Consider the following 22,910-nt stretch of genomic DNA (forward strand, 5'->3'; position numbering starts at 1 on the left):
ATATAAATACAAAAATGACACAACTCAAGAAAACAAATCCACCACATACAACAAAATCAAGGGAAATGTCCCCTAAAAACATGAAGTAATAATAAGGACATTAGTTTAAGCACATGACTTAAGCAAATTATAAAATCTGTGGTTTAACTTTATACTTTCCGTTGAAAGTTTCATATAACTGAAGCTTAAATACTTTGCTAACATGACCAGTCGTTTTAATCTAGGGTACACTAACAGTTGTGTGCTGCTTGAAGCCATTTTGAGTACAACTTGAAATTGTATGACTTTGGCAATTGACAGGCTCAAATGTAACACTGGTTTCACAGAGCTTCACTAAGTTTGTCTCATTTATGTACAAACAAAACATTATGTCATCTTGATCAAATCAAATTGTACACATACTGACATAAAGAACACATTACACAGTGGATCTAGAGAAGAAACCAAACTAAAAATCAAAGTGTCGGTGTTCCGGTTAAAAAGCCCCTTGCTGGGGCTTCCTCTCGTTCAAGTGTTTTAAAGCTTCTTGAAGGTGGATCAGCAGTTGTCTGTGAAAGTCATTTGTTATGGCCACTAGTGTGAAGGTGGATTCTCACTCGCAGTTGGAGGAGGGATTTTCAAGAAATTTTGCAGCGCTGGAGTGAAGATACCGATGGTACCTAGTATCGCGACGGTGAGGAAAGCCCACAGGAAGATCCTGTCTAGCACCTGGGCCACAAACTTCCAGTCTTGTACCACCTGGGAAAAACAGGGGAAAGGAGAGATGTGAAAAAAACTCATTGACACATTAATCCGTTAAATGATTATTACTTCAATATTTGATGATTCTTTCTAAACACACCTCGCGGATGAAGTGCTCCTTGCGGATGTGTCTGCTGATGTACCGCACTGAGTAGATGGCCTTCTCCATCATGGTCGCCCAGGCTTCCTCCTCCTTCCCCTCAGCAGTCGCCTGTCCATTGGCTCCGCTCCTCTGCCCGGCTCTCCGCGCTCCAGAGCGAGTCTTCAGATCAGGGCTCTCAGGGGCCAGCTCTGGGTAGTGGTAGCGGTCGATGTGTCCGCGCATGCAGAGCAGCCTCGGCAGCTTTTGGAGGAAGAGGTTACGAACCCACGGGGACATGGGGTGGTAGGTCGCAGAGGAGCGGTGGTGGACGTTGATGACAAAGACGGTGACGATGATTGAGAGCGTGACGAAGATCATGATGAAAAGCAGGTACTCTCCGATGAGTGGGATCACCTTGGAGGAGGAGGGGATGATCTCCTCTATAACCAGGAGGAACACAGTGAGCGAGACGAGGACAGAGGTAGAAAGTGACAGCTTCTCTCCTTCGTCTGAGGGAAGGTAAAACACCAAGACGGTCAGAAAGGACAAACCCAGACAGGGGAAGATGAGGAAGAGAGTGTAGAACAGCGGTAGCCTCTTCAGAATAAAAGAGTAAGTAATGAAGGGGTATGAATACAAGCCATCCTTCCGGTTTCCTCTGGCACCGGTGGCATTGAGGATCTGCCACTCCCCATTGTCAAAGAAGTCTTTTCGATCTACCTGGTAGTCCATCAGAGCCAGATCCACCATGTGGCCATCGTAGGTCCAGGAGCCAAACTTCATGGTGCAGTTCTGGCGGTCAAAAGGGAAAAAGGTGACATCCATGGTGCAGGCCGACTTGTAACTGGCAGGTGGCGTCCAGGTGACCATACCGGTGTACTTGACAATGGCTTTGGTCATCAGGGAGCCCTCAAAACGCCCATCAGCACTGAAGAAACAAGGAAAGTAATCTGTCTTTTTCATCAGAATCACATTAACAGAAACGTTTGGTTATACATAGATTTATTCTTCTTTACAATTACTAATAATTAAATATAATAAGTAGATTTTGGTTGAAGTTTGAACATTTTAAATGAATTGAAAACAACATATAAACAAAATTCACTGATAATTATTTTGCTTGTTTTGTTTTCTCTTATTAAAATAGTCAAAGCTTCCCCAGACATGTAATGTTTGTAAATCATTTGAAACTGAACTTGAAAGAGAACTCTTACTTCTCATAGAGGACGATGTCTGGCAGCCAGATATTTTCAGAGGGAACTCTGATGGTCGTGATTCCTCCATATTTGTCTGGATTCCATCGCAGCTTGTAATCAAACCACTCCTGGATCAGAGAGGTTTGTATCATTAGACCTATATGTAAAACTTAAGAATACGCAATTTAGCTTAAATTTATCACAATGAATACACTTATCTTGCCCCTCCATTCACAGCATTATTGGTTGTATCTTATCAGACACCTGCCTTATTATCTTGATTGGCATAAATAATAATACTAGATGATGTGAATTGTGTTATTGGCTCTGCTAAACAAATATCAGCTTGTGTCTTTTCTTGACCAGTGGGTTCAAATGGTAAGATTTAATGTAAAGATTCAATTTTTCCTGTTGCTTACCTGACACAGCCAAACATTAGTTGTCATGAGCTGGTTCTTCTCATCCTGGATAAAAAAACAACAGACCAAAAGTAAAAAAATGGGTTAAAAACAAGAATAAGAATAAGCATGTGAAGGTCAATGGAACATGTAATGGTTAAAATGAAAATAAAGTTTCTTATCATGGAAATTCAAAGCAATTGGATGAAACAGGCTAGAGTTCCCAAAGGGCTTTAGGAAACTTGAAATAAATGGACCAAATAAATAAAAAGTAAATACAATTAAATTGTATTTTGTGATGCTGTAAAAGATTCAAGGATGTTCGTATATGTCAGAGAAACAAGCTTTAGATAAATGCTTTTAGCTAATGTTCTTTACAATTCAACAACAATTGTCTTCTGATATCTTAAATTTATAATCAAATAGACATTAAACGTGCAGATATCAGTAGCCCTGGATATTCTAAATTAAAATGATCCTCTTTTTTCAAAGTAATACTTTCATCTCTATTGACAAAAAAATGTGTATGAGGTGTTTTAAGCACACCCTAATTCTGATGGAGGGATTGCATCAAAGCATCAGATGTTAGTGGAATAGATGAGAAGCTTGGTTACAAGCAAACTAAATCATCCTTTGTGTTCCCTCTATGAAAGCAGACATAATCTCATTTACCTGTCTGTGCCACTTCCTTAGCAAACAAGAACAAGAGACATAAAACTAGAGGTGGGTGCATTGGACCGGCTGAAGCAATATAAATACAGCAGGAGTTAAATAGAACGGGGCAGGAATAACAGGAAATGAGAGATGGAGAGTGGTTAAGAATTAAACATTTGAAATAAGGGAAAAGAGATATATTTAAAGACATATGTTTTCAATGTATCCAGAGCTGACCCCGGCTGTCAGAGTGAGTTGGATGTTTTGGTGATCACACAAAGCAGAGGTGAACCATAATCGAATAAAAAAGACATGCAGCCGCTCAGATACACTCAGGGGACAGTGAAGCCGAGCTGCTGTAAGTCTGGTTCGCTCTCTGTCCTTGATCTATTCTAAAAAAAATCAAACAGAACATGTACATAAATCTCTACTCTCTGCAAAAAAACCATAAAGAGGCTCTGTTTAATTCATCCCAGATTGTCTTCTGCTACCACTTTTGTCAGGTGGAAGAATGGAAGAGTTAATCCTAAACTGGTTGAGATGCAATTTTTAAGGCAAAGGAGAGTGGTTCCTCTATAGGCGTCCTCCGTTTTCTCCTCTTGAACGCCTAAACCGAGTAAAGCCATCACAGCATGCCTCTGAAATATTAAAGAAACACTCCACAGAGAGAGCGACTGTGCGCTTGTAGATATGAAGAGAGTGCTCCGGATCTATTTCAGGACCACGGAAAGCTCCGCACCGTGACACTGCGGCTGTTTGGTTTCAGCACCACGGACAGCGACACGGCTGAACCAAAATAACCACCTTTGTAAGAATTGATGGATGGATTCTAATTCAACTGTCTTCCTTTACTTTAATTAAGACTTCACCTTAAGTCTGTATTTTATAAGCTTGTTCAAGTTAATTAGCTTTAGCAGTTAAATGATGAGGCTGACAATTTACTACTGATCAATATTCCACCACAAGCCCATTGAAGTCTAGCAAACATAAGACATGATTAAAATGTCAGTTTAATGTTGGTGTTTACAAATGTGTTTCTGACATCAGCTTAAATTCAAAATTGTGAAATATGACTGTTTTATGGAAAAGATATATTGTTTCTAAGATGGATCCACTTGTTATTCCAGTGGTTTTAGGATTCGGTTTAGATTAAGTTAAAGGACTCAGGCTTATTTTAACATTGATAAAATAAATGACAAACGAATAAATCCACTTGAAAACATGGGTGTGTAGACATGTCATTGGGTGTGTTTGTGCGTTTATCCTCACCACATCAACCAGCTGGGAGATCTTGAGTCCTAAACGTACTCTGATGGTGTCATTGGCTCGTTGGATTGGCCTGACCCAGCGCTGGTAGCCTTGGAAAAGGTTCCTCAGCAGCTCGTCCTCCATCTCCGCCAAAGAGAGAAACTCATTTTTAGCTGGAATAAAGAGGAATGTGGATTAATGACCATTCAGTGTTACAGTGCTCTGTGATACACGTCTGTCTTCCACAGGTAGTACCTTACTTCTGCTATGTCAGTGGAAGGAAAACAACGACAAATAAGTATGGGTAAGTCACCGAAGTTGATCTGTTCAGACCTGGTTGACACTACTGTACTAATCAACTTTTCACAAGGTAGTGTTCAAGATTAACTATGGAGTTGGGTTACTCTTGTAGTATTCTTGAGTAAGTAACAGCACCTCTGGGACTATTTCCACCCATCTCTGTGGCACTGCTCATTAACAACTGTGTGATGTTACAAATTATGTTCGGCCGGTAATTAAGTGTTTGGCCCAGGAGCACAAACAAGTCTGTCAATGGTTAGATAATTTAGAGTTTAATCACCAAGCACACGTCTGAGAAACATGAGAGCAAACGGAGAAGAAAGGAACTTTAATGTTTTACTAAGTAAGACATTTATCGTGTGCATGAATTCATTTCAGGCTAAAATGTCTTGTTTGTTTAGCACTAACAAAATGTTATCCAACAAAATATATCCCATTAGAAATGATCAGTGCTTTTGTTTTATTCTATAACCAATAGGTATAACAAGTAAGAGTATGCAAAACAAGTGGAAACAGAGGTGGACATCACAGGTATTAATGTTCCAAATCCAGCTGATCTCAATCCATGTGAAGATAAACGTCTATCTCACTGGAAAAAGACAAATGTTTAACATTTACTGATTCAAATGAAGGGGAAGGGGCAGCGATACGAAAACTGTATCGAGAAGGAAAGTCAGCATTTCAATCAGCCTGAGGTGATCTGGTGTCTCTGAAGAAACCCATTTATATAGAAAATTGACAAGACACAGTTATGACATTGCGAATCCAGGTTGTGTGTGGTGGTGGGGAGAAAGAGTGTCAACCTTTGACCTTAAACCTGCAGCCTGTTTCACACCTGACGTCATCTGACTGATGGGTGAATAATGTAAAGTATCACCAGTCCAATCAAGTGCATTTAAATCCCACATTCTCACCTCTGTGTGTCACAGTGAAAGCACAGCAAGACACTGACATCTGACACTTGTGTTCCAGTTTGTCTCATCGACTCCAGCAGAGACAGAGCTGGGGCATGACACTATACTGATAGTGTCATGTGAATAGACCAGCAGTGAATGAGCAGGTGCTACTTTTTGTTTGAGAACGTCATTAATAGCTGTAAAGAGTTGATTTAAATCTTCATCGGCCACGAGTGTTGCACCACATGGTCTCTCGCCAGACTTCATCCTGTCGTCGTGTTTACACAAAAGAAACGCATGTAAACGCAAGTAAAGTCGCATATTTATTCAGTTTTCTTACCGGCGATGCTGGCGAGACACCGCGGGCAGGACGTCCACATGAGGAGGAAGGGGAGGAAGAGGAGGAGGACCACCAACTTCATGATGACGGTGTCCTGGTCCGGAGGAGCGCTCCTGGAACTACACGCTGCGCTGCGGACACAGAGATGGACGAAACGCAGGGTTTTCCATCAGTGGTGCTCGGTGGCTTGAAGGCGGAGAACAAGCTCCCTGCTGCCGGTGAACAGTGGACGACGGCGGCGCATGTGGCCGGTGTCCGGACACTATAGCTGTAGAGTGGGTGCGTCGCGGGGAGCGGCTCTGTGGAGGAGGAGGAGGAGGAGAAGGAGGAGGGGGGAGGGGAGCGAAGGAGGAGGAGGGGCTGAGGCGTAGTGTTTAAAACCTGCTCCGAAAATTATAAAGCAAGTTTTATTCTTGTGATGTTGCTGCCCAGTAATTTGTTTTATTACCTTGTATTTCTTCTGCTGCGTTTTCTTTAAAAATACAACAAGACTGGTTAATATTCGTCTAAAGAAACCTCAAGTTATGACCTTGTATTTGAAAACACGCTTGCTTGTTTGACAAATCTGTGTTACATCAATCGTTATGTGTTGAAATAAATAATAATGACAAACTCTGAACGTTTTATTATTCATTTAAATAATAATAATAACTCTATATGTAGAGCACCTATCTAAACAAGGTTACAGAATCAGGGTCTAATTGGCAGATGTAATCAGATTAACTTTCTATCCCACATAGACTCGTCCACTGGAGGGCGCTGATAGGAACACCAAACCCAAGACTATTATGATCATCTTATTTCGAGACAGCAAAGGTCTTTCCTGTTATTTGGGTGAATAGGCAAATATGTAATGGTGCAGAACATAAATATAATGGAAACTCACAGTAATCACTCAACCTGAACTCATGATTGTGTCCATGTCTGACAAGGTCACATCCATGGTTTCATAGCTTTATTCATTTAATTTGAGACAAAGTATTCCTTTGACTGGAATTGCATTGCTGTTATGGATCCTAGGCTCCACCCACTTAAAGCCGCTACATACAGTGAGTGCTACTGTGACAAGCAGTACATATAGCTGCATGTGGATTGTTTTACATTCTTTTTACAAAAATGTTTAATTCTCCATGACACAAGTCAGTGTCATCAGTTAGAGATGAAAACAACAACACGTTTCATAGCCGAATATTGAGCTGCAGAATGTGTGCACTGTGCTGCTGCCTGACAAATGTAAGAAGCAAGAAACTGATGGGATCTATGAGTGTTTATTCCAGGTGCAGGTGAATATAAGGCAGTGTTAGGGTTAGTGCACTGGTATAGTCTTCGGTTGTAATGAATGCTTTTAGTTCAGGATATATAAAAAAAAACTGGATTGTTCACCGTGCAGCCAATGGTATGGAAACATCTGATAGTATGTAAACACTGATATGAGTTATTACATAGTCTAAGGAATCAGAAAGCTAGAGTGGTGCTTTACACAGTTTTGTAAATGTTCTCCCATTCAAACAAGAAGAGAGACAAATACGTCCGTATATGTTTTATTATAAAATGTATATTTTCCCTGCAGTATAGTGAGTCAAACGATGATGAAAACCCCTGAGCTGAACTTCAACATACATTATGTGTCAGGACAGTGTAGAAAATGTGCTCTGTAGGTTATTATTATTATTATCACCTTCAGTTGAATTTTAAGATCCTAAAGTGGGAGGTAAACATAAGGAGCAAATAATCTACTATATGGTCACAACAGCTCAGAGGTGGAGATGGTTTTAAAGGATCAGCCTCTGAAGGATGTGCAGGCAGATCACAATGGAGGCGAATAAAACTTTATCCACGGTGCATAAAGGAAATGTTCAGGAGAAGAACCTGTAACTCTGAAGGTCCACAGACTGCACTGTGTTTAGTTTAAAACAGAAATATTTCAACTCTCAGTTCCAGTAAAACCTGTTGGCAGAACTGGTCTGTGGGTTTTATGAGAGCATGAAATATAAAAGACAGAATCGCTGCCGTGGAGTTTTTAAACTGCAGTTTACAAATATGCCTAACAAACACGTCTCTGCAATGAATATCTTCAAAACTACAGTATCAGTTATTGAGTTTTAATTAAGTTGAAATGACTGTAAAGAGGGAGTATGTGGGTCCTCACAAGTATAGTGAGATACGCACAAACACACAGACACCAGCACACATACACACACACACACACACACACACACACACACAGACACCAGCACACATACACACACACACACACACACACACACACACACACACACACACACACAAACACAAACACACAGACATACAGTATATTCTGCAGTTAACCAGGCATGAAGCCTTCCTCCTTCTCCCTTGTACCCTCTCCTCTTTCTCTCTTTCTCTCTGGTACCCTCTCCTCTATCTCTCCTTCTCTCTGGTACCCTCTCCTCTCTCTCTCCTTCTCTCTGGTACCCTCTCCTCTCTCCCTCTCTCTGGTACCCTCTGTTCTCTCTCTCCACCCTCCACTCTCTCTCTCCCTCTCTCTGGTACCCTCTCCATGCTCTCTCCTTCTCCCTGGTACCCTCTCCTCTCTCTCTCCTTCTCCCTGTTACCCTCTCCTCTCTCTCTCCTTCTCTCTTGTACCCTCTCCTCTCTCCCTCTCTCCCTCTCTCTGGTACCCTCTCCTCTCTCTCCACCCTCCACTCTCTCTCTCCCTCTCTCGGGTACCCTCTCCTCTCTCCCTCTCCCTCTTTGGTACCCACTCCTCGCTCTCTCCCCCTGTCTCCTTCTCCTCCACGGGTTGAAGTGACGGGGATAACGGAAGGCTGATTATCACAATGAAATTATCCTGATTTTCTGCTCCACTTGGAGCCGTGGGGTGGGCAGCTGCTGCCTCTGAGATGGTCCCATCCTCCTCGCCTCTGATCATTCGGAAACATGAATTCTCGCAGGCTGGAAACCTGCCGGTCCCTTCCTAGACGGCTTTGAGCAGCTGCACAGTGTGTGTGTGTGTGTGTGTGTTTCAGTTACCAAATATTAAGGTGTTTGTGTGTTAGTGTTCTCGTCTGTTTGGTGTTGTTTTTGTTTTCTCAGCTGTGGTTGAGCTCATAATTAAAATCTGCATAATTTGATTAGATTTTTTGGTGCAGAAATATTTAATAAAAAGAAGGAAAACAGCCTTGTCTTCCACGGCCTACGGGTTTAATCTTAATCTGTTTGTTAAGGCTTTTTTTTGTTTTTTAAAGGAGCGCGAAAGGCAGGAGGGGGGATTAAAGAAAGAAAATCTAACCTCACACAAGCTTCAAAGGAGAAATCAGTGAGTGGTCTCACACTGTTAGCTCACTATCGCTACCACCAGCACTTTAAATGAAAGAATAATAACCCGGTAAACTTTCGAATATCAATGGTTCCCAAATAAGCTTATAGAGGATTTACACTTCTTTTTAAAATCAGGCGAACTTTCAAGTGGTGTGATAAAAACACCAAATCCCCACTCATCGATACTTCTTAGATATTTTAATCATCTAAATAGCAAAGTACTGCAGAGCAAAATAGATGGAAAGGATTCTGACCAGATTAGAGTAAAAGATGTTACTTGTGATAATGAGAGGAAATTTGAAAGGAAATGAAAGGGAAGGAAGGGAAAGGAAAGGGAGGTGAAGGAAAGGAACTGTCACTGACAGACTGGAAAAATATCTCACTCAGCAGACTACCACACACACACATACATACATACACACCATATTCATTTATCTGCAACCTGACACTTCATCTCGATAACAACACTACTTCTACTTTTGTTTTTATCCGACTGATGTGATAAGAAAAAAGGCCCCTGACTGTTTGAAACTCAAGTCTGCATCAGGACCGTCTCCTTCAGATACTGCAGGCGTGTGTTTGTGTTTGTATGTGTTGTGTGTGTGTGTGTGTGTGTGTGTGTGTGTGTGTGTGTGTGTGTGTGTGTGTGTGTGTGTGTGTGCGTGTGTGTAGACCCTTAACACAAGTACTAACAAAAATCCCCCAAAAACACGCGTTACCAACTCTGGAAAGAAAATGAAGGGCTGTTGATTGCACATCATGATTTTTTGTGCAGATTATGTATTAAAATTATTAAAATAATAATATTTAGAGTTAGAGCAGCCTAATGAGAATATAATTTAAAAACTGCTTTGATTTGAATATTCCTCCTAGAATTAAAATCAAATGTCAACTTGATTGACTTGATTGGTCTAACAACTCCCAAAATATTGTATTTAATTCAACATGTCAGTAGTTCAGGCAGCAATCAAGACCCTTGACAGCTCTCAATGATGATTCATATCGTTTAATTGTGCCCTGTGGCTGTACTTTCAATGAACCCTTTGGGAGGCACAGTTGATGAGATCGTATTTATCCCACCATCCATTTCCCCTCTTCCCCTATTCACATTTTTGTAAAGTGATTAAAAAAAATGAAATAAAAATATTCTGAACTCTAAGTGTGTGTGTGTGTGTTGGTGTGTGTGTGTGTGTGTGTGTCTGTGTATTTCTGTGAATACTGGAACACCAAAGATGCTGTCTTCAGATGTGAGTAAGCAGTGCTCTATTTATTTGCATGACCATAAGTGTGTGAGCTTCCAGATGTGTGTGCATGTGTGAGTCCATGTGCTTGAGAGATGTGCACTTGTGTCTGTCCATCTGAGTCCATTTACCTATATGCATGTAGGTGAATCTTTTGCTTAATCCGCTTTGACATGTATGTCTGTGTGTATCTATATATGTCTATATATACATGTCGAGCGATGTGGTAAGGCTGTGTGTGTGTATGTCTGTGTGTGTGTGTGTATCATTGCCCATGATGAGCTCATAGTGGATGCTGTCCCGGGAGAAATCACTCTCCATGTCTCATCTAGAATTACAGATATGTTGTGTAACCTTCAAGAGCCTCTGGACAGGCCGGTCAGATAATGAGGCAATTTCTGTCACACACCAACATATACAGCATGTTGCATGCACGTCAAGCTGCTGCCGTCGAATCAGAGAAGTCTTGGCAGAAGATCACAAGACATCTTCACTGTCTTATGAGCAAATGAAAAGCTGAATGACACAATATTACAACATGGTAACAGGATCAACAGCAAATGTAACAGAAACAGTTGTTCTGGCCTCAAATCTAAAGTAAAACTTGAGAGTTTGTTGTTGTTCAGTAGACTGTTTCCCTTTGTCCCTTAATAATCGTAAAATTTGTTAGAGTTCAAGTCGGAGGTGCCGAAAACGTTTGTCTGCTGTCGTTGTCCAAGCTGCAGATTGGAGCCTGTAGAACTCTCTGGGCATCATAGAGTATAAGCCCTCAGGGTGCTTGCCTGTCTAAAGGCTGTCATGCTCTAAAATAAGATTAAAACCGTATTATGGACACAACAATGAGCTTCTAATATATATTGTTAATGGCTCAGTGCGATTTTTGTTTCAAAAAGACAAAAGGAAACAAGGATACAAGCTAATCTAGTTTTTTTTTTTTTTTTATTCAGTGTTGCGGTTATGACTCTGTATTTTGTAAATCAATGTTGCAGTTGCTTTGCATCGAGTCCGATTTGTACACGTTTCCTGGTTGAGTAATGAAGATGTGCAGGCACAGAGGACATAAGACACATTTTATTCAAGAACTCCACTCATCAAAGTATCTATTTAAAAGCCAATATCTTTCATTTGTTTTTATTTTATCCCAACCATTTGTGTGTTGGTCCTGGCTGTCTGGTTGTATGTCAATGTGGTCTCCTCAGCTCATAGCAAGTAATGTCTCTCTACTCACCCAATTAGACTGTTATGAGGCCAATAAATCAACACACAGCTGTCCCAAACATATGGGCTTCACACAAGCCTATTGGACCATGAGCTCAGGAGGCTGTTATCACTCATTAATCTAATTAATCGAGTTCATGGCACCCAGTTATAATATGATGTAATAATATTTAAATATATTATTTATGCAGCACTTTTCAAGACAAAGTTACAAAAAGCTTTACATGATTAAACAATTATCAAGGACTAAAGCAAATACATTTAAAATAATACAGAAAATAAGATGGAATAAACCACTCAACAGTAAAGACATAAGAATAGATAAGAAACATAGAGGAATAAAATCTGATCGTCTGTTATCAGGCGTATCAGGCATACTCACACATAATTTATAACTATTTAATATTATTGGCACTATCACCAATCTCTGCACCTTAGAACCGCACGTGCCATAACTCTCTTACTGTATATATTGTTGTTCTATATTGTTGTTTTTATATTGTTGTTTTATGTACAGTGCACCAACCACACCAAGGCAATTTTCTGTATGTGCAAATATACATGGCAAATAAAAGAATTCTGATTCTGATTCTGATTCTGATATGTATGTATATGTATAGTGATGATGGTCAAATCAGGTGCTCTACCAGTGCACCAGCTCTTTTACAACTTAGGATGCTTGTCTCAATGTAGACATATAAGGACAATCTTCCACATACTAAGGTTAACAACACTATGCCACCAGGTACAGCCCATCAGCAACCAACAGAATACATCCCATGCAGCAAAGCATCCCTCTCTTCTCTTTGTGATCAACAGATTTAATGAAAAGAGAAAAAAAAAAACCCCACCTAATCCGTTCAGACAGGGCAGGTCACACTAAGACGGCAATGAGGTTGATTTTGTTTCACCATGCAGTGGAGCAGAGAAATGAAATGCATATTGCTCCTGAAGTGTGTTCTTTCTCTGAATGTTAACGTCTCCCCGGAAAGGGCCATAAGAATTCTGTATTGTTCCTCCAAAATGCTCTTTCTTACGGGTCCTAACACAATGTTTCTTCATCCGTCTATAAATATTCATCAGAGTAAAATTAGAAACCTGCTCTTTGTGTGCATGTGTGTGTGTGTTTAGTCTTCTACTTTAGGAAACAGCAATTTATGTGCATGAGCAGACTGTGCGTGCGTGCTTGCATGTGTGTGTGTGTGTGTCCTGGTAGAGAAGGCTCCCACTGGAATGAATTATTTAAAGAAGAGTCTCCTTTACTTATCCACAGTTGACTGGCTGCAGGCACATACCGTTCTGCTCACGATGACACATGAGACTACCCTAATTCACCTTCCTACCTCCAATTTTGCCCAATCTCAACCTACGACGCCACCCCAGCCGTTTTCACTGTGTGCGCCCTGGTCGTCCCTGCAGACGCCCCCTCATCGCTTCTTGGTTCCCTCAAAAGCTAAGTGGTAAAGATCGAGACTAAAGATAGAGTGAAGCAAGATCCACAAGAGATTGCTTAAAAGATAACCAAGTGTAGCATGTCAAAGAATTATGTAGTTTATTCTTCAAAACTTTGATCACAGAACAACCCAAAAAAAAGCATGAAATTTGATCCTGCAGACACACGCGCCATGACGTCATGCTGCAGCCCAGGAGCTGGATGCAGTCAGTGTCAACTGTGAGGAATCATGTAAAATATTCATCCATGTGGCGCATGGCTTAATAATGTATTATCCCTCAATTTAGCACCAAGAGCTTTGCTGTGCTCCACTCCGACAGCCAACGAGCACTTGAGGTCCAAACACTCAAGAAAGATCCACTGCTTTCAAATATTCCAACACCATCACAAATTCAGATTAAAGTGGCGGCAGCTTTCGAGAAGCAGCAAACCCAATGCGTCCATCTCCAAATATTGTAGAATTGGTGTCGTAAAATTGTGAAGAGAGATGTCCTTGTATGTTTGGGAGCTTGAGCACGAAGCAGATTTTAAAAGAAACTGTTGTCATTTTTTTTTTTCAATTGGTCATTTCCGATTAAAAATTATAGGGTAACTCAAATGGAAGGATCACCATTTTGTAAAAATTGCTAAATAAGGATAAAGTAAAATAAAAGTATAAGTGGAGTGGCTGCTTCTCAAATTGATCTCTTCATTCTGAGGCAGCCAGGTGCCGACGTGACCCTGTCAGGCAGCAGACCGAGACTGATGGGATATATGAGGGGCTTTTGTACTGCTGCCGCTGCCGCATCTCCATATTTATAACTAGACTCCATCCATCCCATAATCCCCATGTAGTGAGCTCCATGCTGAAAAGGGCACATACAGTATATGGCCTACATAAAGGCACACACACACACTGTCACTATAGCTCACTCACTCTTTCCGTTTCGCTCTCTTACCTGCTCAGGTGACATGAGTAATCTCCCCCTTCCCTTCTTGAAAACACACAAACACCCACACACACTTATGCACTTGCAATTGTGCACATGCTTCTTCGGGTGCACACATGTGAGGGAGTAAGTGTCAGCGATTGAGTTGTCGGGAGCCACAGGGTGGTCCGATTCAAAGCCAGAGTCAGACTCCAATCTGACTCGAGGGGGAAAGGGCTACATTTTCTTCTGTCACCACCCTGAACTTTCAGTGCGTGTGTGTGCGTGTGTGCGTGTGTGTGTGTGTGTGTGTGTGTGTGTGTGTGTGTGTGTGTGTGTGTGTGTGTGTGTGTGTCTCAGCTGACGGCCACATTCAGACTCACCCGTGACCTTTGATAGAGGGAGGAAAAGAGGGATATGTCAGAAAAAGAGAGAAGCTTCAAAGAAAAAATGCTTTGCTGTTCATTTTTGCTTTCGAGTCGCTGTTTGTGCCACATGGGGTTTTACTTCAGCCAACATGTATAAGTGTATGACCGTGTGACTGTGTTTCATCACAGTCCTGTGATAGATGTTTCCACACTGTTGTCATACTGTTGTTTAAGTGGGTGTTATACTTTTTAGACTGGTTTCTCTTTTTAGGTGACCAGCAGCTACGAACCCAACAGGAAATAATAAGTATAGGCTTGAAGTTGTGAGATTCAGCTGCAGAGGTTGGTGTAAGAAGTATGTGTGTGAATATTCATACAGATCCTCATTTATTATTTCCCAGAGGAGAAGCTTTGCAAGTTGCACTGGTAACATTGTTTAAGAATAATAGACACTATTATTAACTGTAGGTTTCTGGTTTCTGTATGGTTTCAATATTATCAAAACATATTTAAAATGGTTTAAGACAGTACATTTGATACAGACTGGGGAGGATTTGGACACTTGCAGTTAACTGTTACGTCATAATAACACTGAGAGCCGGATTATCCATCTGTCACTGACACATCATTGGCTCTTGTGTTGCTCACTAAAATCGAGACTTTCCGAAGTTAAAAAAAAAGTAAGAATGGAAGAAAATTATTCTTTATATCTGATAAATATTTGCAATAGTAATTCTCCAAATCCTCAGATCTCTACACAATCCTGTCTCTGACCTTCACAGGAAGTTCCTTCAACATCACAGCTCAGCATTTGCTCTGTCAGCTGTATAATAATATTTATAGTAATAAGTGTGTCTTTAATCTCCTGACTTACCACCAGTGAAGGTGTAGAAACATCTGAAAGAAGACCAAGTGAAATGGGAGACATCTGAGTTAAAAGGTTTCATAATAAAGAAATGGGAGACATCTGAGTTAAAAGGTTTCATAATAAAGAGTATGAATACTTAAGTGATTATTCGGTCCTTCCTTTTTATTAAATTCACTATCTCTAAAATTCTGTTTTCACTGCGTCACTTTGGGACATTGAGAGCAGAATGATCAAAAATAAAAAACTGTTTTAAGGCTACAAAAGAATAACAAGTGAGAAAATGGGAAGGGGTCTGACAATCACCTGCAATGATTTGAAAGCTGATCTTACTTCTTGCCTATAAGCCGCCAGTGACCACGCTCCACTGACCCAATCTGATGACCCACTACGCTTTGTGGTTTAAAATATTCTCCACCCATCCTCTTTCATTCCTCTTCACATTCCTTCTCCTGCATCATTTAAACCTCCACCTCCATCACTCACCCCTTCTTCTTATTCTACAGCAACTGACTTTAGAATTGTGTGACATTAGTCTCGACCCATTCTGGAATGCAGACAAATACACACTGTGACATGTAAACACAATGTACACCCACAGGCAAGAAGTTATCTAAGATACGTATGTAATGTGAGCATAAAACCTTTCTTGATAACTCACAGAAAAATCTTGTCTGTATCAATGCCAATTATACAGCAGGGATATGTTAACAGAGTGAAATGTGCATATCTAATATTTACTGTTAGAATGACACAAATGACATGCCCTTTCTAGAATAGATGGAGATCGCCTCCAAAAACATTCATGCTCCTGCCCTTTCCACCAACTTACAACACAGACAACACTAGACTTCACTGGTTAGACAATGTTATTCCCTATAGAGCTTCAGCTGTATGAACAATCATGTGTTCTCCAGGGGCAGGTTCTCCAGGGCCACATGGCCACACAGACATATTGATACAGTCACAATCTATAATCAGAGTCTCTGTTTCACCTTACCCTCATGTCTTTATAAAGAATCTCTCAAACAGGAAGGTCATGTAAATTCTAAAGAGACCAGGAAATTCTGTATTATTAGAAATGACATTAGACACAAGTCTTTTTTACAAGTTTAATCTAAACTGTGCAATCCAAAGAGTTTCTATACATTGTAAGTTTGTATTGATATGGTGACTTTTTGTGCAGTGCATCATTATACTTAGTGGGAGCACATGTGGAAAACATATCATCATAATTATGGGTGTACAGACATTGTCAGTGTCCTTCTCAGAAGTCATGCAGAACTTATATTTTACAAAAGTACAGTATGTACAGGGAAACACAGAAATGATTGAAAGTATTTGACAACATGAAAACCAGTACAGGGAAAGATGTGGTAGCCATAAAATTACATTTGGACTTTATTATACATATAGACATCACCTATAAAAAACTAGTCATGTTATTGTTTTTAATTTGGAAACCAAAGAGGGACGTACAGGTTCACATTTCTCTAAGTGTTATTGCAGTGAATATGATGACAGCATACCACTGAAATGTTAGTGATTAAATGTTGTTCTACAATTACTTAGATCATTACCTGGAAATGTCAAACCTGGTTATAGGTATAGGACAAGTATAGGACAGTACAATAAAAATGAACAGCTGGAGATTTTCAGTAATGCACACTTGTTCAGTTGTCATTAACCACAGGTCGATTGCTAAACTATCGTGAAGAAGAAAAGTTTTATAGTCAATAATAAAATTTGCTTTTAGACACAAATAGTCATGACATCATTAAGACACCACTATACCTAAAATGGTGATGCCCTTATCGAGGCACTGGACTGAACATTTTTTTTTTGTTATTTATCCTAGGCTTATGCTATACTTGACCATTTTACCTTGGCAAATAAGACTATTATATTGGCTTATTTCCTTTACCTACCTCTCTATATCAAAAGGTGTGCCCCAGGGTTCAATCCTCGGACCACTATCTTTCTAAGTATATCATCATTTTTAATTTTTAACATTTTTACAGACAAATCTTGTTATTCAAAGCATAAACTGAAAATAATTGAGTCTCTCCTTTAAGGAGTAAATCCTTAGAGTTTCTCCCTTTACGAAAGAAAAGACTAGATTTCTGCAATTTATTTATGGTGATTTGCTCTTTATAAATACACCTGACCAGTACCTAAAGACGTTGGGTAGTGTATAACATTATGTTTAATTTATAGCTGGCTGAGAAAACCTCTTACACCAGCTTAGTGGCCATAACCTTATCTCCACACACTTTTGCATTTGTTAGCTTTATGAAAAAATCTATACTTGGGCTGGTCAAATCAAGATGGCTTGCACTCACAAATATCTAGAAATGTTGATCCCCTGGGTTAGAATAGAATTAGGAAAAATAGCTTTTAAATATGCTGCTCCTTCTGAACCTGAAAATCTCTGAGCTATTTATTATCATCAGGATTTTAATCAATTTAAAAGGACTGAAAAAAATGACTTTTTCACATTTTACATAATTGTACCTGTCATGGCTGGAATTTTCTCCTTGATGTAGGTTTGCATTTTAATTGGATATTGCGTTTGGGGTGTGTGACAGTTGTATTCGTCTCCTTTTATTGATTGTCGGTCTTTTAACCAAGTCACTCTTTAAAAAGAGATCTCAGTTAGAATGATTAAATGAGAGATATGATAAAAATCATTAAAGTGTAAAATCAGAGAGGTTTGAGCACAGTAAGAAACAGAAGACGACTGTGAAGATAAAAGCTGCCAGTAGTGTCTCATAGAAGAAGAGAAAACTGAGAAGGAGAGCAGATGTGATAATAATTTCAGGGAAAAAAACAGTAATGAGACTGGATAACAGCATTACATGCACATTAATGGGGCAAGAAAGGGGAGGGACAAGGAAATGCGGGTAAGTCATGTGAGGAAACAGACATCTGAGGACTAGAAATTATGGCGGAGAGATGCAGTCGGGGGGGAGAGACAAAACGCCAGAAATGGGGAAAGAAGACAGCCCATATTGTTTGATGTGAAAGAGCTGAGGGACAGATAATTCCCTTACTAATTCAAGTGTGTTAGACAGAAGTAGACAAAGAGAGAGAGAGAAAGAGACAGAGAAAAGACAAGTGTCTCAATTGAAGAAGCTGATGAGCGGCTGGAGGAAGAGTCCCACAGTTCCCAGCACACACACTGTGACGAAAACCCACAGGAAGATCCTGTCGATGACCATGGCAACATACTTCCAGTCGTCCTCCACCTGGGGACAGGAAAGAAAAATTATTTAGATGTGTGAGACCAAATATCTAAGAAACACAAATTCATATCAACAACATCTGATCTCTCTCTCTACTTTTAAAGACTCCCAGTGACCTTTGTTTGTAAATTGTGAAATCTCCGATAGTGGCACAACTGAGTTGACACTATGGCCAAAAGACGTGTGGTTGTGTTAAAAAAGAATCTGAAACCTACATGCGTTTGGTTATCGTTAGACTCTGCACAGCATGTGTGTGCGTATAAACACAGTCAGCTGTGGACAATTGGATCATGGCTACACTGACCATAATGCCATTGTGCCCCTATAGAGGAGGCTATTCTTCATGCCCCCCCCCCCAAAAAAAAGATCCCAGCTTTGCTTAGAAAAGATGGAGGTGGGAGAACAAACATATCAGCACCATCCAGAGCGCACAGGAGGCACAGACAAAGCCCCACATCTGCAACAAACAAGCAGCTTTACTCTCCCTTTATAGCTTCGTCTAAATGGTTTCTGCAACATTTACTGAGCTAGGTAGAAATTCACCCACTGAGATAACACACAGACACAGGTTGTGTGTGTGTATGCATGTGCGCTGTGTGTATTGTGCTGACATAATCTATTCCCAGTATTCTAAAAGGTAAAGGTCCCTACAAGGTTGACAGTTTCATTATAGGGTTATGACTTGAATTAGATTCATGGTTTAAATTGGGACCAAGATAATGCTATAAGGAAATATATATATATATATATATATATATATATATATATATATATATATTTGATGTCTCTCTGGTTTTGCCTTGGCCAGAAGTTTCCAAGTCTACTGCTTGTGTCTCCCTTGATAATAATACTCAGTGCAGTAGAGGCAGAGAAATTACCAGTTTTATTCTTCACATTCTTCTTCCTTGTCATAGACCTAGCGCCTGCTTTACACACAATGCAAGTCCACTGCCAACCACTTGGTCATCCCAGGTGCGATATGATATTTGTAGCACCGAGCCAAAGAGTGAGCTACAGAGGTCTGCTAAGCTCACGCCTTTTTAACTGCACACCCCTTGGGGTTTTCTTCATTTTCAATCCCGTATTATTTCGAGCCGACTGATGCTGACTCAGGCGAAGTCATTTCAAGCAATATGTCAGATTTCTCACTGCTAGCCACATTCAATCAGCTTCTTCACATAAGCAGTACTACTCCTCCTCCTGTGGTACTAAACAGACAGTTTCCCTTTAAAGGTTAACTTTCATCATCTTTTATCATTCCCAAAATGAATGGAAAACAATCATTTAGCAGAAAACACCACAGACAGTAAAACTTTATGCTAGCTGACGCACCTCTTTGGCTTTGTTGCGAGTTCTCATGTTCTCTGCGATGTACTTCACGCTCTCGATGGCCTGCTTGATCTCTGGCGACATCACGGAGAAGGCAACCACAGCGTTGACGGGTGACGAGACATTCAGGGGCCTGGGCAGCTTGGGCAGCTCTGACTCCTGGGGCCCTTGGGTTTGGGGTGGCTGTGGAGGAGGAGGAGGAGGAGGGGCCTTTGGGGGCGGGACAGGAGTCGGTACCTCCTTGCCTCTGTATGGGCATCTCCTGTTGATATCCCGGTTCATGTCGCGGTGCTCAACGCAGTTCATGGAGCCACCTGCTGAGGAGGTCCCTCCTCCAACCGTGCCACTATCCAGATGTGGTAAGGCGACACCCCCAGTGATACCTCCAACAATTATACTTCCTGAGCCACTACCTATACTGTTTTTTCTCTTCTTTTTCCCCCCACTGCTGCCTCCTCGTCCTCCTCCTCCTGTCCCCGCTGCAATGCCACCCGGGGAGGAGCAGACCTGGTCAATAGGCCTCCTCATCAGCATCACCCTGGGCAGCACCCCGAGGAACACAGACCTCACCCACTCTGGCATCGTGTGAGTCATGGGGGTGCGGTAGTGGACGTTCAGCACAAAGACGGTGATGACGATGCTGAGCGTCACGAAAATCATGGTGAAGAGGAGGTACTCGCCGATCAGTGGGATGACCAGTGACGTGGAAGGGATGGTCTCGGTGATGACCAGCAGGAACACAGTGAGGGAGAGGAGGACAGAGATGCAGAGGGTGACCTTCTCGCCACAGTCAGACGGGAGGTAGAAGACCAGCACTGTGAGGAAGGAGATGAGGAGGCAGGGGATGATGAGGTTGATGGTGTAGAAGAGCGGCAGGCGACGGATGTAGAAGGAGTAGGTGATGTCCGGGTAGATCTCCTCGCAGCAGTTATACTTGATGTCATGCTTGTATCCTGGTGCGTCGATGATCTCCCACTCTCCGCTTTCCCAGAAATCCTTCAGATTCACCTGAAGAGAAAGAGGAAAATGTTTAAGTCTCAAAGTTGCTAATGGTCAGGATTTCCCCCCAGTGATCAGATGGACCCACTGACCTTTGAGCCAATGAGCACCAGGTCGATCTTGGCCTTGTCGTAGGTCCAGGAGCCGAACTTCATGGAGCAGTTCTGGTAGTCAAAGGGAAAGTAGGTGATGTCCATAGGGCACGAGGATTTGAAAATAGCCGGAGGAATCCAAGTGATGGTGCCATCAAACTTCAGAAGGGCCTTGGTTTTGTCTTCCACGAGGAAATCGCCCACAGCACTGTGAGAGACGTAAAGGTCATTTCACTTAAAGGCCGTAACAACATTTAGCTGAAAATGTCAGAAGATGCTGAGCATAAATAAATATCATTAGCATGTAGAAAGAGATATGAACAACTTCTTAATATAAAGTACCTCTGATGGATGATGTCTATTTACAGTTTATTTGCCAAAAAAATTGAAAAAGTGACACACATTCGAACTTTGTCATTTATATTTTCTCAGATAATGAATTTCAGGAACAGAAAACAAATCTATTGCTGAAAAAGCTTAAAAACTGTTTATCTTTCCACCTCTTTATTTTTTACTTCTCATCATCTGTGAATAGAAACTCACTTGTTGTACAAGACAATATCCGGCCTCCAGATTTTATTGGAAGGAACTCGTATGAACTCAATTCCATCGTATTCAAGAGGGGCCCATTTCAGTTTGTAGTCGTTCCACACCTGCAAGGAAAAAAAAACTGTGTAAGTTACCGTGTACAAATAATGTTGCAGACATCACATACATGTAGATTGAACCTGAACTCACATGTCTCAGCCACAGATTGGTTTCCATGATCTGATTCACCTCATCCTGTAAAGACACAAAGGACAAATTAGTCATCAGAGTGAAACTTAGATAAATGAATGATCCATATATGTGTCATTTTTTTGTTTATAAACAAGAGACTCTCACCACTTTGACCAGTTGAGAAATGGAGACCTCAAACTCCACTGTAACTGGATCCGATACATTCTCCACCGGCCGGATGAACTGGTTGTACCTCCGGAACAACCTGCGAAACAATCGGTCTTCTCCTTTAAATGAAAAGCAGCCTGAGGAAAAAGAGAGGAGGCAGACATAGAGAAGGAGGAGAATGAGCAAATACTAAGAAAAAAGGCTCAGAGAGAAATAAAATGATGTCACTTTACATTTATCGTGTTAAATTGTGGGCATTGAGAAATCAAGCGAGAAACTAAAAGGAAACTGAACCTAAACATTATTAAAAGGTCAGACACTCAAAACAATTTAACATTAGAGTCTCTAAAACTAAATATTACAGATTATTTGTATGCTTTAATAAAGGGTCTGTTGAGTTAAAATGTGCTACTTGTTCATTGGATATTTTGTTCAACCTATCTTTCATATTGTAGCTGCAATAGAAACACACGCACACACACATCCTTACTATATCTGTAACTAATAAATGCCTGACCCTAACCTTAACCTAACCAGAGCTCAAACCTTAACTCTAACCTTAACCAAGTGCTCCGAAATTATGTTCGTCTCATTAGAATCTGGCTTTGGTCCCCATGAGGTCTAATGGTGATGACAAGGTCAGTGTTATTGTGGAAAAAGGTCAGAAATTGGCAACAAAAATGAGTACACACACAAACGGAATCAACAGAATCACAAAAAAAGCAATATTAGTATATTTAGATGTGCAGATAGTTTTGTTTTTCGAGAAATTATCCTGGGAGCAAATAGACCCTAAAGTTGGCTTGAGTGAGAAAATGGAAAACACAATGTTATTTATTTAGATTTAGGTGAAATAACCCTTTAACTGTTAAATCGATGTGGTTTCTCTGTGATGGCTGCGAGAAATCCGAGTGTTCTGAGAGGAGATACAGCTAAATGTTTACAAAATGAAGGCAACGCCTGAAAGCTTTTATCATATCTCCAAAGACAAAGTGCTCAAAGTCAAATATGAAGCGTCGCGGAGAGTGCGTCTGCACGAGTCTGTTTGTCCTTTGTGAGGCAAAACTGAAGGTTATATTGTGGAAAACTGCAACTGGTAACACTGAAACCTGACATGGCACATAGACCCACGCCTGTCCAAGCAGAAAA

The 22,910-nt window shown here is 40.8% G+C and overlaps 2 protein-coding genes across 6 annotated transcripts; both read right to left on the reverse strand.

Moving 5' to 3' along the window:
- Positions 1-573: 573 nt before the first annotated feature.
- Positions 574-5,952, reverse strand: LOC128446030 (neuronal acetylcholine receptor subunit non-alpha-2-like). Its single transcript, XM_053428980.1, has 6 exons — positions 5,856-5,952; positions 4,341-4,492; positions 2,439-2,483; positions 2,038-2,147; positions 842-1,751; positions 574-738 (listed from the first exon to the last, which is right to left on the reverse strand). Exons 1-6 carry the CDS (start codon positions 5,935-5,937, stop codon positions 574-576), a joined length of 1,464 nt encoding a protein of 487 aa, XP_053284955.1. The 5' UTR covers positions 5,938-5,952.
- A 12,378-nt stretch (positions 5,953-18,330) lies between these two features.
- On the reverse strand, positions 18,331-21,941 carry LOC128446005 (neuronal acetylcholine receptor subunit alpha-3-like). Of its 5 annotated transcripts, none has more exons than XM_053428946.1 (7): positions 21,759-21,941; positions 21,612-21,656; positions 21,417-21,526; positions 20,874-21,081; positions 20,196-20,790; positions 19,786-20,111; positions 18,331-18,456 (listed from the first exon to the last, which is right to left on the reverse strand). In XM_053428946.1, the coding sequence occupies exons 2-7, from the start codon at positions 21,636-21,638 to the stop codon at positions 18,331-18,333; spliced, it is 1,392 nt and encodes a 463-aa protein (XP_053284921.1). In that variant the 5' UTR covers positions 21,639-21,656; positions 21,759-21,941. The 5 variants fall into 5 exon arrangements, with proteins under 5 accessions (XP_053284921.1, XP_053284923.1, XP_053284920.1 ...); XM_053428948.1 differs by having other exon boundaries at positions 19,786-19,949; positions 20,193-20,790; XM_053428945.1 differs by having other exon boundaries at positions 19,786-20,096; positions 20,181-20,790.
- Positions 21,942-22,910: the final 969 nt, after the last annotated feature.

Source organism: Pleuronectes platessa, chromosome 8 (assembly GCF_947347685.1).
Source record: "Pleuronectes platessa chromosome 8, fPlePla1.1, whole genome shotgun sequence".
In the NCBI taxonomy this organism is placed as follows: domain Eukaryota; kingdom Metazoa; phylum Chordata; class Actinopteri; order Pleuronectiformes; family Pleuronectidae; genus Pleuronectes; species Pleuronectes platessa.

Bases quoted from the DNA above. Each gene is read 5' to 3' on its own strand.
- LOC128446030 (XM_053428980.1), bottom strand. From the start codon at position 5,937: ATGAAGTTGGTGGTCCTCCTCCTCTTCCTCCCCTTCCTCCTCATGTGG. The intron at 1,752-2,037 runs GTAAGAGTTCTC...TTGTTTCTTCAG, and splicing joins GACATCGTCCTCTATGAGAA to TGCTGATGGGCGTTTTGAGG. The intron at 739-841 runs GTGTGTTTAGAA...TGTTTTTCCCAG, and splicing joins AGGAGCACTTCATCCGCGAG to GTGGTACAAGACTGGAAGTT.
- LOC128446005 (XM_053428944.1), bottom strand. From the start codon at position 21,638: ATGGAAACCAATCTGTGGCTGAGACAT. The intron at 21,527-21,611 runs GTGAGTTCAGGT...TTTTCCTTGCAG, and splicing joins CCAATCTGTGGCTGAGACAT to GTGTGGAACGACTACAAACT. The intron at 18,457-19,785 runs GTGCGTCAGCTA...TCCTGTCCCCAG, and splicing joins CTCGCAACAAAGCCAAAGAG to GTGGAGGACGACTGGAAGTA.